Source organism: Moschus berezovskii, chromosome 17 (genome assembly GCF_049115385.1).
Source record: "Moschus berezovskii isolate FMDL1 chromosome 17, NW_MosBer_1.0, whole genome shotgun sequence".
In the NCBI taxonomy this organism is placed as follows: domain Eukaryota; kingdom Metazoa; phylum Chordata; class Mammalia; order Artiodactyla; family Moschidae; genus Moschus; species Moschus berezovskii.
The window spans coordinates 33,808,253-33,825,446 of record NC_142476.1 but is presented as its reverse complement, the minus strand read 5'-3'; the positions used below and the strand labels follow the sequence as shown (position 1 = coordinate 33,825,446).

Genomic DNA, 17,194 nt, shown 5'->3' with positions numbered 1-17,194 from the left:
CCAGCTTGTGCTTCCTCTAGCCCAGTGTTCCTCATGATGTACTCTGCATATAAGTTAAATAACAGGGTGACAATATACAGCCTTGACGTACTCCTTTTCCTATTTGGAACCAGTCTGTTGTTCCATGTCCAGTTCTAACTGTTGCTTGCTGACCTGCATATAGTTTTCTCAAGAGGCAGGTCAGGTGGTCTGGTATTCACATCTCTCTATGGGTCTAGAAGGAGGCTTATTTAGCTTATATGCAGAGTACATCATGAGAAACGCTGGGCTGGAAGAAACACAGCTGGAATCAAGATTGCTGGGAGAAATATCAATAACCTCAGATATGCAGATGACACCACCCTTATGGCAGAAAGTGAAGAGGAACTAAAAGGCCTCTTGATGAAAGTGAAAAGGAGAATGAAAAAGTTGGCGTAAAGCTCAACATTCAGAAAACTAAGATCATGGCATCTGGTCCCATCACTTCATGGCAAATAGATGGGGAAAGAGTGGAAACAGTGTCAGACTTTATTTTTTGGGCTCCAAAATCACTACAGGGTGATTGCAGCCATGAAATTAAAAGACGTTTACTCCTTGGAAGGAAAGTTATGACCAACCTAGATAGCATATTCAAAAGCAGAGACATTACTTTGCCAACAAAGGTCAGACTAGTCAAGGCTATGGTTTTTCCAGTGGTCATGCATGGATGTGAGAGTTGGACTGTGAAGAAAGCTGAGCGCTGAGAATTGATACTTTTGAATTGGTGCTGGAGAAGACTCTTGAGAGTCCCTTGGACTGCAAGGAGATCCAACCAGTCCATTCTAAAGGAGATCAATCCTGGGTGTTCATTGGAAGGACTAATGCTAAAGCTGAAACTGCAATACTTTGGCCACCTCATGCGATGAGTTGACTCACTGGAAAAGACTCTGATGCTGGGAAGGATTGGGGGCGGGAGGAGACGGGGACGACAGAGAATGAGATGGCCGGACGGCATCACCGACTCCATGGACATGAGTTTGAGTGAACTCCGGGAGTTGGTGATGGACAGGGAGGCCTGGCGTGCTGTGATTCATGGGGTCGCAAAGAGTCGGACACGACTGAGCGACTGAACTGAACTTAGAAGGAGGGTAGTTAACTGTTTTTGAGCTCCTTTTACCAAAGACTCCTTTTTTTCCCGCAAAATCTTTACCTTGTCTTGCCTCACCTTCCCTCCTCACCTCTGCTTCTCCTCCTTCCCTCCCCCACTCCTTCTTCTCTCTCTCCCTCTGTCTCTCTCTTTCATTTAACTAAGCTCATAACCACCTACCTAAGACTGCATTCCCAGCATCATTTCCCAAGATTTGATTCATGTAAACAATGACATGGGAAAAGGCTAGATATGTGCAATTCTTGCTTCATTTGCTTAAATTTAAAAAAAAAAAACTAAGAAAATTGTCACTGTGAACTCATGCCCTTCTCCTTTGTGTGAGCTAAAACACACAAGCTGGTGAGCCTGCTTTCATATATAGAAAAGATAAAAGACCACTCCAGTATTCTTGCCTGAAAAATCCCATGGATAGAGGAGTCTGGTGGGCTACAGTCCACGAGGTTGCAAAGAATCTGATGCAACTGAGCATGCACTCACTTTCCAAGAAATTGCACATAAGATCTATACAAAATAGACTCTGGAGCCCAAACGTGGTCCTAAGGCTATACTGAAGCAGCAGTGAAGAAAATAGGAAATGGCCATTCCTCCCATGTGCTTGGGGAATATTCTGAGAAAGTATCCAGAAAATATCCACTTTTCAATAAAACTGCCACTCTTTGTCATTGCATCCTTTTAGGTTATATCTCTGATTGGCGCTAGACTGAAAAGTGTCATCTAGAGGACACTGGGAAGCAAAGGAGAAGGGATATGGGAAGGAGAATAAGGTCAAGGCACAGGACAGATTATGATGGAGGAAAATAAGTAAAAGAGCATTTTAATCCTCAGAATTCACAATTGGGGAAAAGTAGATATCTAGGGGAGAACAGGACAATCAGTAGTCATCAGCTAAGGCCACTAAAGGTACATAGACTTTGCACAACTCCAGGTGATGCTGCATGGACACAGATTTCAGTGGGAATGGTGCCTCGTGGAGCTATATAGGTGGATTCACTGTGAGTATTCCCTCACGACCTAGAATTAAAAAAACTACCTAGGAACTGGCAAGAGTAAAAGAATTCACTGGATACTTCTTTGGTTGACATGCTCAGCTTCATAGCCCTTCAAAGACAGTCAACCTTGGACTAAGTGCCAAATGTGACACTGTACTTCCTTTCACCCACTTTGGTTTTGTTGTTGTTCAGTTACTCAGTCATATTAGCCTCTTTGCATCCTCATGGACTGCAGCATGCCAGGCTTCCCTGTCCTTCAACACCTCCCAGAGGTTGCTCAAACTCACGTCCACTGAGTCAATGATGCCATCCAACCATCTCCTGTCACCCCCTTCTCCTCCTGCTTTCAGTCTTTCCCAGAGCCAGGGTCTTTTCCAATAAGTAGGCTCCTCACATCAGGTGGCCAAAGTATTGGAGCTTCAGCCTTTCTATTTTCTGCTTCCTTTATCTAGGGCTCGTAATTTCTTTTCCAAACTCAGAATCCCCAGTCAGCAGACTAACTCCCACCAGACTCTGAATCTCAACTTAGAGCCTTGTCTCTAGAAGGAGTTCCCCATTATCCGGTCTGATTTAGTTGTTCATTATTTACTAACAAAGTATTCAGTTCTTGATTTAGTCATTACACTCACCATACTTCGTGGTACAGTGACTAAGATTATAAATTCCATAGATAATTTCAATGCTATTTAAATTATTCTAGAGCAAACAAAGAAGGGAAATTTGAAAATTATTTGTATGAAAAGTGTAAATATATCAAATATAAAATCGATGTGTCTGTTAGTCGCTCAGTCATGTCCAAATCTTTGTGATCCCATGGACTGTATCCCACCAGGCTCCTTCATCCACAGGATTTTCCAGGCAAGAATACTGGAGTGGGTTGCCATTCCCTTCTCCAGGGGATCTCCCCAACCCAGGGATCAAACCCATGTCTCTCACATTCAGGCAGACTCTTTACAATCTGAGCCACCAGGGAAACTCATCATAAAATTGATGACCAGTCCTGAAAAAGATTATACACACAAAGACAAGAAAACCTAAATTTAATCTCACTTGGGAATACTGACTCAAAATCAGTTCAGTTCAGTCGCTCAGTTATGTCCGATTCTTTGCAACCCCATGGACCGCAGCACTCCAGGCTTCCCTCTCCATTACCAACTCCCGGAGCTTACTCAAGCTCATGTCCATCAAGTCAGTGATGCCATCCAACCATCTCATCCTCTGTCATCCCCTTCTCCTCCTGCCTTCAATCTTTCCCAGCTTCAGGGTCTTTTCCATTGAGTCAGTTCTTCACATCAGGTGGCCCAATACTTGTAATAAAATATTAGCAAACAGAATCCAAGAGCATGTTAAAGGAATAATGCATCATTTACCTAGGAAGAATTATTTCATGAATGCAAAGATAGGTCAGTATTAGAAAGTTTATATAATGTATCCTTTTAATAAATCTAAGGAGAAAAATCATATGATTATCTCTATAGATACTGAAAATATAATTTAAAAAATTATCAATAGGGAAAAAACACTTCTTCCTTAATATGATAATTTTTACTTACCTTAATCCAAAAGCCATTAACATAATTGCAATACAGCAGTACTGTTGCCATTTAAGTCAGGAAAAGACAAGAATTCACATTATCACATTCTTTTTTGACCTTATATTGGCGTTACAACCAGTGTAATTAGATAAGAGAATGAAATTAGAGGTAAAGACACTTAAGGAAAGGACATAAAATGATCAGTGCTTGCATATATGTCTATGAAGCTAAAATATTCAGAAGAAGCCACTGAAACACTACTGTGGTTAGAGACTTAGTAATGTAATGGTGTTGAAAATTAACACAAACATTAGTAGCTTTCATATATACAAATATAATTGTTGAAAAATACACACACACACACACACATATATATGTATATATAGTCAAAGCTATGGACTTTCCAGTAGTCATGTACAGATTGAGAGTTCGACCATAAAAAGGAAGAGCACCAAAATATTGATGCTTTTGAACCGTAGTGCTGGAGAAGACTTGAGAGTCCCTTGGACACTGAGGAGATCAAACCAGTCAATCCTAAATAAAATCAACCTTGAATACTCATCAGAAGGACTGATGCTGAAGCTGAAGCTCCAATACTTTGACCACTTGATAAACTTCCCTTAAGACTTAAGGTGTAGAAGCCAAAAATAAATAATCATTAAATTACATAAAATCCAAAAGCTTCTGGAAAACCAACCAACTAAACAAAAACATAGGTGATATCAGAAGACATACATATACATCCACTTGAGAAAACAATTTCTCTGTAATCTATATTATAATCAAAGAGATAAGTGCCTTAGGATTTTAAAGTGCTGCTAAAAATGCAAAGTGAACTAACAATGACCTATCACTTTATACTTAGTAGACTGACAAAAATTAGAACACTGGACAATGCCAAGTGTTGGCAGGAGTATGGGATGTAGGAACTCTCACATACTACTGATGACAATATGCAGTGGGGCAACCATTCTGGGCACAATCTGACAGTACTTAGTCAAATTAAGTGTATATAATCTTCACGAGCCAGCAATGCTACTCCTGCTGTATATCCCAGAGGAATTTTCACAATGATCTCCTAGGAAATGTGCATAAAAATGGCTACTGCAGCATTATTTATAGTGATGAGAAGTTGGAGGCAGTCTGGACATACATCATTGAATGGACTGGTAAAATCTGGTGGATGGCCACCATGGATTGCTAGACCTATGCTGTCCAATTAGCCTTTTCTGCAATGCTGGAAATGTTCTGTTTATGTACTTTCAATACGATGGTCACTAGCCTAAGATAAGGTTATTTAAACATTAATTACTTAATTTGTTAAGAAAAAAATTGGTTCCTTAGCAGCACTGGCTAAATTTCAAATGCTGAAAAGCCACACATAAGCTACAGACTACCATATTGAATAAGGCAGGTATAGAACATTATCATTAATGCAGAAATTCAATTACAGAGTAGAGTGTTGGGCTGTATTCACACATTGAGTGTGAATCCACACGTTGAGTAGATCTTAAAATATAGTGTTGACTGAAAAGAGTAAGAATCAGAATGTCATTCTATCACGTCACCATTTAGTTAAATTAAAAATACACAACCACACAAAAACTATTCACTTTCACAAGAACAAATTTAAGAAAAGATCCACATGAAAAAATTAGAATGTCGGCCTGTGAGAAAGAGTAGCTGTAAACTGGAAGTAGGGATCTGCTGTGTAGGCGTACTCAGTTGTGTCCAACTCTTTGTGACCCTATGGACTTTGGCCTGCCAGGGATAAAGAGAACCAAAAATACAAGTGAGCCACTGCAGGAGGAGGGCTCTCACAGATCTAAGATAAAATGTATTTTGGATTAGGGAGTACAATCAACTCAAGCCTCTCCACTGAGATTACAAAAGCAAAACAAACCAAAAAAAGCGGCAACATTCAAGAAAACCACCTGCTAATATTTGTAACAGTATTATTCTTAATTGTTAAAAACTGGAAGCAACGAAAATGCCTTTCAGTAGGTGACCAGATAAAAAAACAGTGGCACATCCACACAATGTAATATTACTCAGCACTAAAACAAATGAACAAGCCATAAAAAATATATATATGAATGAATCTTAAATGCATAATGCTAAGTAAAAGGAGCAAGTCTGAAAAGGCCACATACTGTGTAATTTCAATTATAAGACATTCTAGAAGAGGCAAAACAAAGTGAGACTAAAAGATCAGTCATTGCCAGAGTTTGGGGGTAATGAAGAAAGGGCTGAATAGGTGAAAGGTGAAGGATTTTGTGGGGCTAAAACTATTTTGTATGATAATATAATTGTGAATGTATGACACTGTATATTTGTTAAAACCCCATAGAACTTTGTGTAAAAGCTCAGAGAAAAGAAATTACAAATTAAGAGAAATTTGTGTACAAATTAAGAGAAATCATTTAGAAGGTGGGGTGATCCCAGAATGGAATGCAGAATGTGACAAAACATGAACCGGTTCATAAATAAATGAAACAGCTTCTCTGCAGGAGTAGGGGAAGGTAAAGGTACTGATCTACATAACTAAGTGACCAAAGAAATGAGTAGGATCTGTAAGCCTAAAGGAACTGTATACAGGAGCTGTCCTCTAGCTGGTAAAGTTTTTCCCCATGGGGATATAAGTGAAATTCTGATACTTCTGTACATGTATAGTGGAGTAAAACAATTTAATAAATGGATGCAAGACAGTGGGAACCAGGTTTTCTCACTGTTGGAGTGGAATAAACAAGGGAAGGGGGCTAGAATGATCCATACATTAGATACATGTATTAGATGTTATTAGATAATTAGATAATGTCTAATTATCTAATCTGGAGACATCAGTATGAAGTTATGCTTAATATACATACAGATAGTTACCTATGGAAATATTTATAGGTATGTGTATACATATGACTTAGTAAAGTGAAAGAAAAGTGGAAGTGTTAAGTCGCTCAGTCGTGTCCGACTCTTTGCAACCCCATGAACTGCAGTCAGTCAGGCTCCTCTGTGCATAGAATTCTCCAGGCAAGAATAAGTGGAGTGGGTAGCCATTCCCTTCTCCAGGGGATCTTCCCGACCCAGGGATTAAACCTGGGTCTCCTGCATTGCCGGCAGATTCTTTACCATCTGAGCCCCCAGGGAATCCCTATGAGTTAGTAACACATGTATTTCTTCATTCTGTTAACTGAGAGGGCCGAGAAGCAACTAACACTCAGTATAAATCAGTATACCTTGGTAAATCAGTAAAATCTTGGTTTTTAATATCATTTCTCCAGTGAACAAACTTGGGGCTCATTGGAAAAATAGCTGATTCTAGGAATGGACAGTGGTGGGATGGGGAAGCAACATACAAGATGAGCCTGGAGCAGCTTGCAGTGACAGAAATAGCAAAGTGCTTAAAAATCAAAAACAACAAAAATCCATATGTATTAATAGGGTTATGTCAAAGGAACACAGAAGGCAACTGAAAGAACTCACATTAGCTAAAGCTCAAACAATTTAAGCAATAAAATCAATAAAATAGTATTGGGTTATAATCCAAAGTATAAAATAAATATTCATGAGTTCATATGATATAAATAAATGATTAAAACAATACATTAATGAGACATAAGGGAAAATTCTCTCCTAGAGTAATTCAAAATAATTTATATAGACTCTTGGCCTTCAAAAAGGTAGACCCACAACTTCCCCATTCTTTTTGTATGGGCTATGCGTAATGAACTCCTTTCAAAGAGAACATGGAAATGGGGAAAGAAAAGGAACTTCTCAGTGGAGAAAACTGACAAATTCAGCCAGGTGATCAAGGTCAACAGGTCATAATGATGAAATGCACCCTTGACATGATGTGATGAAAATGACACTTTACAGCTTCCTCCCCCAAACTCAAAGTCTGAATCTAAGCATGAGAAAACGTTAGACAGATCCAAATATTAGACAATCCAAACAAATTGAGGGACATTCTACAAAATACCTGAGGAATACTCCTCAAAACTGCCAAAATCATCAAAAATAAGTCTGAGAAACTCTCATAGTAAAAAGATGCCTAAGGAGATGTGATGATTCAATGTAAGATTCAGGTAGGACCTGGGAGCAGAAAGAAGATAAAAACTAAGGAAACTTAGTTTTTAAAGATAAAAACTAGGTAAAAATTAAGGAAATCTGAATAAAGTATAGACTTTAGTTAATAGTAACATGTCAATATTGGATCTTTAATTGTAATAAATGTATCATACTAATAAAGATGTTAATACCAGGAGGAGCTGGGTGCAGGGTATATGGGACATCTGCATGGTCTTTATAATTTTTCTCTACATCTAAAACTGTTATAAAAGTTGTTTACTTCTTTCAAAAAGGAAAAAAGAAATTGAGAACTGCCATATATTGGAGAAAACCTTATTTTGAAAGGATACATGCACCCCAGCGTTCACTGTAACACTGTTTCCAATAGCCACGACATCAGTTCAGTTCAGTTCAGTTCAGTCGCTCAGTCGTGTCCGACTCTCTGCGACCCCATGAATCACAGCACGCCAGGCCTCCCTTTCCATCACCAACTCCCGGAGTTCACTCAAACTCAGGTCCATAGAGTCGGTGATGCCATCCAGCCATCTCATTCTTGGTCGTCCCCTTCTCCTCCCGCCCCCAACCTTTCCCAGCATCAGAGTCTTTTCCAGTGAGTCAACTCGTCACATGAGGTGGCCAAAGTATTGGAGTTTCAGCTTTAGCATCAGTCCTTCCAATGAACACCCAGGATTGATCTCCTTTAGAATGGACTGGTTGGATCACTAAACCATTCAGCCATGACATGGAAGAACCTAAATGTCTATTGACAGAGGAATGGATAAAGACAGTGTGGTATGCACACACACTGGAATATTACTCAGCCATTAAAAAGAAAGAAAGAATGCCACTTGCAGAGCAACGTGATGGGCCTAGAGACTGTCATGATGAGTGAAGTAAGTCAGAGAAAGACAAATGTATGATATTGCTTATATGCGTAATCTAAAAACTGGTACAAATGAATATATTTACAAAATAGAAACTGTAGAAATTGAGTCACAGATGTAGACAACAAAGTTGTGGTTACCAAGGGGGAAAGGGATGGGGAGGGATAAATTGGGAGACTGGGATTGACATGTACACACTACTAGATATAAAAGAGATACCTAGTAAGAACCTACTGTATAGCACAGGGAACTCTATTCAGTACTCTGCAATGACCTATATGGGCATAGAATATAGAACAAGCGGATATAGGTATATGTATACCTTACTCACTTTGCTGCACAATTGAAAGTAACGCAACATTGTAAATAAACAATGTTCCAATAAAAATTAATCACAAAAGAACTGCCAGCATATTTGAACCCCTTTTCTTTCCCTCTTCCTTCGTATCATCTACCTTTTCACCAGAAGTAACACCCATCCTTTGTGATTTTCTGACACCTTGCTTTTCATATAAATTGTACATGTGTTCAATTCAGTCGCTCAGTCGTGTCTGACTCTCTGCGACCCCATGAATCACAGCACGCCAGGCCTCCCTGTTCATCACCAACTCCAGGAGTTCACTTAAACTCATGTCCATCGAGTCAGTGATGCCATCCAGCCATCTCATCCTTTGTTGTCCCCTTCTCCTCCCGCCCCCAATCCCTCCCAGTATCAGAGTCTTTTCCAGTGAGTCAACTCTTCGCATGAGGTGGCCAAAGTATTAGCGTTTCAGCTTTAGCATCAGTCCTTCCAATGAACACCCAGGATTGATCTCCTTTAGGATGGACTGGTTGGATCTCCTTGCAGTACAAGGGACTCTCAAGAGTCTTCGCCAGCACCACAGTTCAAAAGCATCAATTCTTCGGCGATCAGCTTTCTTCACAGTCCGACTCTCACATCCATACATGACCACAGGAAAAACCATAGCCTTGACTAGACGGACCTTGGCTGGCAAAGTAATGTCTCTGCTTTTTAATATGCTATCTAGGTTGGTCATAACTTTCCTTCCAAGGAGTAAGCGTCTTTTAATTTCATGGCTGCAATCACCATCCGCAGTGATTTTGGAGCCCAAAAAATAAAGTCTGACACTGTTTCCACTGTTTCCCCATCTATTTCCCATGAAGTGATTGGACCAGATGCCATGATCTTCGTTTTCTGAATGTTGAGCTTCAAGCCAACTTTTTCACTCTCCTCTTTCACTTTCATTAAGAGGCTTTTGAGTTCCTCTTCACTTTCTGCCATAAGGGTGGTGTCATCTGCATATCTGAGGTTATTGATATTTCTCCCGGCAATCTTGATTCCAGCTTGTGCTTCTTCCAGCCCAGCGTTCCTCATGATGTACTCTGCACATAAGTTAAATTAGCAGGGTGACAATATACAACCTTGACGTACTGCTTTTCCTATTTGGAACCAGTCTGTTGTTCCATGTGTATGTATTCTTAAACATGTTGTTATTTTGAATTTTGTACAAATGAAATTGTACCATTTGTATTTTTAAGCTAGTTGCTATTTTCACTTAATGATACATTTTTGAGTTTTCCCCATGTTGGTATATGTAGCTGCAACTGATTATTGGTAAATGTGGCTAGATAATATACTATTGAGTGACTGTACACCTTGTATACTTCTAGCCTTCTATTAACAGATGTTGGGTTGCTTCCAGGTTTTGCTACTACCAACAGTGCCACCACAAATGTTCTTATATATACATGTAAGAAGTCCTGTGTAATAAAAACTTAGAAGTGGAATTCCTGGGTCATGAAGCATGTGTATTTTCAACTTTACTATGTAATATATACCAAATTGTTTTACAAAAGTCATCATGTCAATTCAGACTGCCATCAGGAACAATTTAATTTTTCCAAATTTTGTTCCTTGGAAACTTGGAGGTCAATAGAGGCACTTTTTTTTTTTTCTCTCAGTCTTTAAAGTGTATATGATTTTAAAAATATTAACTATATTTATAATATTTATAGTAACAGTGATGATAAATGGCAAGTTTTGGTATATTAAAATTTACCATAGGCTTTAACTTGTCCTTGGAGATTAACTTGCTCAAAATAGAGCTTTCTCTGCTATCTGTGTACATGTATTTGAACTTGGTATAAAAGTGAAGAAATAAAGACTTGGCACATTCCTGCTGAAAAGGTGCCAAGTTCTGTTCTTATAAACTGGCCTTAATCTGAGAAACTATTTAACTTCAGGTTTTGATTACATTCCTTAAAAAGAAAGTATAAAACACATGTATATAAAATATATACATATATATATATTCTGTAAAATAAGACCTCAATCTTGCCTTCAAAGATATATAAAGAAATTAAGCTTGTATTTTACTTTTCTTTCAAAAACTTGAATTCAGACCAGCTCAATATATCTAGAAGAGCATTTCAAGCATTGTAAAATTCATCACTCTTGCATTCAAAATTCCTTTGATGTAAAACCCACAGTTCTGTAGAGAAACAGTAAATAGTAACCCTCTCAATACCATAAATTAGTGCATTCTGCTAGTATGAGTTATATGAGCGCTGAATTCCCTACCTTAGGATTGCTACCAGTCACCCTCCCGTATTTTAGATGGGCTGCCACTCTATATGAATGTGTTTGCTGTTTACTTAGTCAGCTCACTGTGGCAGAGAGCAAAAAGAAGGAAAAAGAACAAATTTCGAAGTTTCTTCTTGAATGGGAAGATGGACGGATGTGTGAAAAAACAGTGGGATACTTCTATTAGGCAAAGCTCAAAGGTAAGTAGAAAACTATGTCTGATGTTATATTTGAAGCCAATCAAAAAGCTCAGTAACTGCTATTCAAGCAGCGTCACTGAGCTCTGACGGTGAATTCTAAGCACAAGATCTCCCACTACAAACTTCAGTGGCCTTGGTCAAGAAGCCCAAAGCACAGTGCCTTCTGGATGGCTCCATTTCACAGTGGAGCCTCCTCTCTGGGCTCCCCAGTTTATATTTCTGTGGGGCCTTTCTCAGAAGAGCACAGAGCGTGTTCTCTTGATACCTACCTACCCTACCATGTTCATCATGACAGTGGATGCCATCACATGCCATACAACATGACTACTCAGACCTGGAAACTGTGAATGAAGCAAGAATTCCCTAATTCTGCTTAGGTAAATATACCTACTTAGATAAATACTTCTTGATGAAGTTCACCCTCTTCAGCATTAAGGCTTATGTGAGAAATCACTCAATGGACAAGCATGTTCAAAAGGTATTTACATAGAAGCCACAAAGGACTCCTTTATACAAACTGAATTTATTTTCCTACTCTATCCATTGCCAGGGCTCCTTTTATTCAACCATGAAAAAGAATAGATTTTTAAAACTTTTAAGACACACAAAATAGTAACTAAGAGAAAGACTTAAATGTCATATTGACCTGAGTTCGAGTTACGGATCCATCAGTTATTAGCTACGTGACCCTGAGGAAGCTACTTAACCTATCCATCCTTTCCTTTTTCTCCACTGTGGAATAAGTGGAAAGTCCTCCCGAGTTGACACCAGATCTGTCTTCAAAGCCTGTTCTTTTAACCACCATACTGGCCTGCTCCAGACACTTTAAATAGCACCTTGCATGCAGGAACTCACTACATCTCTGCAGGCTGATCGATTTATCTTCATGCATACCTTCTTCAATCAAAAGCCATGACAGCTAAAGCGAAACTCCCAGGCACAAGAGAAACAGCTTTCTTCACTAAGTTTTACACACGCTCAATAGCTGGGTCTGAAACAGAGGAGCATCCCTTTCAAATAGTAATGAGACTGATAAATACGTTCTGTTCACATCACAGAAAACCACACTTCAGCAAAGAAGCCATACTTCAGGTTAACCAGTTGTCTGAAAATCAGATATGACTCCAAAGCTGGAAAGTCTACTGTTTTGAAAGATGAAGATGCAAGATTTTAGTTAAGATATGAAATTTTAATTGGCTAGTTCAGCAAAATTTTATAGTCTCCTGAGAGGATAATAAGACTTCTGAATCTAAATATCTTGAATTAGGAATTGCAGTTTTTTGCATATTATAGAAAGTTTACAACATTTCTGAAAACGGGTTTAGATGACCTAAGAGGTGGGTGCCATAAAAAAGAGGTGCAGCCACAGTACAACCAATATTCCTAGGAAGTATGGCAATCTAGAGATGGCGTGGCTTGACTAAGAACATTCAAATTCAAAACGATGTGTAGCCAAACAAAACACATCTGAAAGTTACATATGGCCCTTTCACCAGAATTTGCAAATCCTATTTGCAAATTCAGAGAACAGGAGATAATGCCACCCCCTTCACTGTCCCTCAGAGTTATCCTGCAAGCAAAATTGACAACAGTTTTGATGGCTGAGACAGCCTCTGTAAGTCAGGCTTCAGTGCTTCCTATGTCAAGTCAACCCTCCCCTGCCTGGCTTTAAAGTCATGGGCCACATCCCACTCTCAGAGCCAGACATGGTTGTCTATACTCTCAGACCACCAGGCTAATCTCCACACTACTCTATATGCATGCTAGTCCCACACTCATTCCTACCGCCATCCTTGGCTCATCCTTTCCATGACTTCAAATGGCTTCACCATTTCTAGGCCAAGCCAAATTTAACCTATCTTTAATTTTGTTCCTGCGCATGTGTGTGTGTGTGTGTGTGTGTGTGTGCGTGTGCGTGCGTGTGCATGCACTTTTTTTAATTCATGCAGAGTACACAAAAGGGATGAATGAACGCAAACTACTTTGGTAGGGGTAGGGAAGTCTTCACAGAAAAGTGACATGTCAAGTGGAGGAGAAGGAAGAGCATGTACAGAGTCCCAAGAGCCAGAGCAGGCTTGTACAGATAAAAGGCTGGAGAAGGCTATGGTCAGAAGACCCTTGATGCCTCAATGAAGTGATAGGACTTGATCCTAGAGACAGAAGGATCTGATCAAGGCCCCTAGTCAAGCCCATATCTTCCATGGAGTCTGCTCTTGCCATGCAAGTGTCTTCCTCCGAATTCCTACAGCCTTTAAGAACTTTTAAGAACCACACAATCAGGTGTTATTACTCTCAGCTCTCAGGGCAGGAACCTTTTATTTTTTTTTTAAACTTCTATACCCTAACAGCACGTAAAAGTGCTTAGCAAGTAAATGCTCAGTAAATTCCCAGAACTGACTGATTCAAATTCTTCTTCTTCTGCTGCTGCTGCTAAGTCGCTTCAGTCGTGTCTGACTCTGTGCGACCCCATAGATGACAGCCAACCAGGCTCCCCTGTCCCTGGGATTCTCCAGGCAAGAACACTGGAGCGGGTTGCCATTTCCTTCTCCAATGTGTGAAAGTGAAAAGTGAAAGTGAAGTCGCTCAGTCGTGTCCGACTAGTAGTGACCCCATGGACTGCAGCCCACCAGGCTCCTCTGTCCATGCGATTTTCTAGGCAAGAGTACTTGAGTGGCTTGCCATTGCCTTCTCCGTCAAATTCTTCTAGGGGTGGATTAAACAAACCAGGCTCTAGAGATAAGAGTAGGAAAAACTCTATAAATCAAGGTGCCTACAGACGTTACTATTGACCGTGAATGACAGGATCCAGGACTACAAAAATTAAGTTCAAAAGCAACCACACTTGAGTTCCGAGAACTTGGACTCCTCTCCTTTTGTCCCCTGCTTTGGCTTACTGCCCCAGCTGAGATTCACTCCTACTTCCCCTGGGAATTCAGAGCCAAAAGGGGAGGTACCAGCATATCTCTGGCTCTGAACATGCCCCCACTGACTGGGAGGGCAGGGGACAAGCAATGCATTTAGCAAGTGCATCTGCCCCTGAAATAAGAGTGTGTGTCTGCTCCTGTGTGTCAATGCCAAGTTGCAGGAGGTTACCATAGCAACTCCAGCAGGATGCTGCAGTGGGCAGCTTTGCACAGAGGTGCAGAAAACCCATTCTTTAACATGTGGGCTTTGGCTGTGCACATTGGATCCGGGCAGTCACATCATGGCTTCAGGCCCTGCCTTCAGGATTCTGCAAAAAAGGACGTGGAACATTGAATATCTGCTCATCCAATCTTCCTTTTTTCATGTACCACAAATGTCCCTTCTCATGCACAGTAAACACTGCATGTAGAGCCACAAAATAGGCTCTTTAGAAACATATAATTCCCTACACTCGTTCTTACATTGGATGATGAACAGATTGTATACTTGCACATCAGCATGACTTCCAACACGAAATTTACATCCACCAAATAACCCAGCAATTGTACATTTTAATGAACAGCATATCCACAATGTCAGCATTCCCAGCCAGCCCCCAGTTTTTGTGTTATTAGTACATTTCTAATGCAAAAATAAACACCATCAAGACTATAGGTTGGGCTTAATGAGGTCTACCGAGCTGTACTCCAGGAACTATAAACCAACTTTTCAAAGAACCAGGCAGTATTTGAAATTGTTTTTCCATAGACTGGAGAGTGGGGGTTTACTCATCCACTTCTTAATGTTTCATGTCTCATAAGGAAAGAGCATGAAAGGGATGTGAAATACCATTCCATTTGTGGTTCTAACCTACATACAGCCATCAGGAAGCCATGTCCCTACAAAGTGAACTTTAGTTGGCAGGGCAGTCAAATGGATGGAATAGCTTCCTTGACATTTTCACATTTTTTCCTTGTATCTAGAAACTTACTGGTGGCTGTCTATTAATTCTCTCCTTGGCAAAATAAGAATGGTGGTTTATAGCATCACTAAAGAAATGGACTGCATGGCTGGCCTGCACAGCAAGGTGAGGTGGATCTGCACAGGGAGAAGTGAAGGAAATTTTGAATAACAAAGTCACATGCACCTGTGGTACTCTGCAAGCTGCAGAAGCAGGACTACAGTATCTTTTGCAGCTCAGTAGTGAAAAAAGAGGAGTGGACCAGAAGTAATGTAGAAGTTCTAGTATCTGAAGGAGTTTCATGGCCTAAGAAAATTAAAATAGGATACCAAGAGAGAGATGTAAACAAACAAAGGAAGGAAGAGCTTCTTGACCACGGAAGCCATTCTTTGTGCAGGAATGCCTGTGTCTATCTCTCTAAGGGAGCTTGAGAACAAAGATCCCAATGTTAACAGACCACAGTCTGGATGATTTCTTTATTCAAGGAGCTGGAGATTTGGAGGTGTCTGTTACACGAAAGCATGGAGGTAGGACTTGCCAGATTGGACACCAGGGGTGCAAGAAACTTGTGTTCTGAAGGAAGGCCAGTGTCAGCAGCCTGTGTGTGCTTAGTCCTGTCTGACTCTTTGCGACCCCATGGACTGCAGCCTGCCAGGCTCCTCTATCCATGGGATTCTCCAGGCAAGAATACTGGAGTGGGTTGCCATGTCCTCCTCCAGGGGATCTTCCCAACCCAGGGATGGAACCCAGGGTCAGCAGCCTAGTGACAGATAAAGAGCTCTCACTGAGAGAATTCTTGAAAATCACCCGATCTGCCCTGCACAGGCCTGGCTAGGTGAGCACTAGATACCTATTTTTAACTGTCCCCAGGAGATGCTGTGGGTGGGAGCGGGGCGGGGGATTGGTGCAGGGGGCTTGAAGCCAAGAACTGAGCTTGTGGCCTGGGAGCAGGAAAAGGGCTTCTGGGAGTTGAGCTGAGAGCAGCCAAGAAGTGCTCCGGTGCGTGTGCTTATGAATGAAAGCCGGGGACGGTTTCAGAGGGACTCGGGCAACCTGTTCCTTGGGGGACAAGGCAGCGATGGGGAGGGTTGCAGGCCCAGCATCCGGGTCGGATTCGGGGGAGAAGTCAAGTGCACTGAAGCGCCCGCCGGGGCGAAGGGTCAGCGGGGAGAATGGTCCGGGTTCGGGGCGGATCCAGGGAGGGAGGCTGGGGGAGGGGAGGCAGCCGGCGAGTGGGTGTGGAGAGCGAGCCGGAGTGGGGGGCTGGGGGCGCCGGGCCAGCGCCTCGGGCCGCCGCGACCTCCCCCGGGACTCACCCAGCACGAAGTAGGGCAGCTCCGTGTTCTCCAGGTCGTCCACGACGACCATTTCTCCCGGGAAGTCGTTGCGTACGGAGAAGAGGAGCTTGGGTTCGGAGGCCGAGGGGCTGTGCATGATGTTCAGGTCGTTCTCGCGCAGGAAGGGCAGCGCCGACACCGTGATGCTCTTGAGCTTGCACTCCAACTCCTTGGAAGGATCCGCGTCGCCGGCGGCCGTGGCCAGCACCGCCGCCGGCCCCCAGCAGCAGGCGAGCAGGGCGCAGAGCCCGGCTAAAGCCATCTTGAGCCCCGGCCGCCTTCCTCCCAGCGCTGCGAAGGTGGGGGAGGCAGCGAGCGGGGAGGGAGCGAGGGAGCGAGCGCGGGAGGCGGGGGCACTGGGGAGGGATGCGGAGCCGGGAAAGCCCGGGTCCCCGGACCCGGATGCCGCTGGCCTGGTGCAGGGCTAGGGAGAGCCCGCGCGCTCTTTGTTTCTCGGAGCTGCTTATCTGGGGAAGGCAAGAGGGGAGGTGGGGGTGGGGGGGAAGTGGGGAGAGAAGAAAGGAGAAGGAAGGACGTCGGAGGAAAGAGGAAGGGAGCTGAAGATTCTGGGGAATCAGGTCAGCCCCCAGCGGGCAGCCGGTGCTGCCG

At 42.0% G+C, this 17,194-nt stretch overlaps 1 protein-coding gene across 1 annotated transcript in view; it reads right to left on the bottom strand.

The window, feature by feature from the left end:
• Nucleotides 1–16,862, bottom strand: part of ASTN1 (astrotactin 1) — a 366,450-nt gene extending 349,588 nt beyond the window's left edge. The window contains exon 1 of the mRNA XM_055419198.2: nucleotides 16,565–16,862. Coding sequence (XP_055275173.2) covers nucleotides 16,565–16,847 — 283 coding nt within the window. The 5' untranslated portion in view covers nucleotides 16,848–16,862. The remainder of the gene's footprint in view (nucleotides 1–16,564) is intronic.
• Between the last annotated feature and the right edge of the window lie 332 nt (nucleotides 16,863–17,194).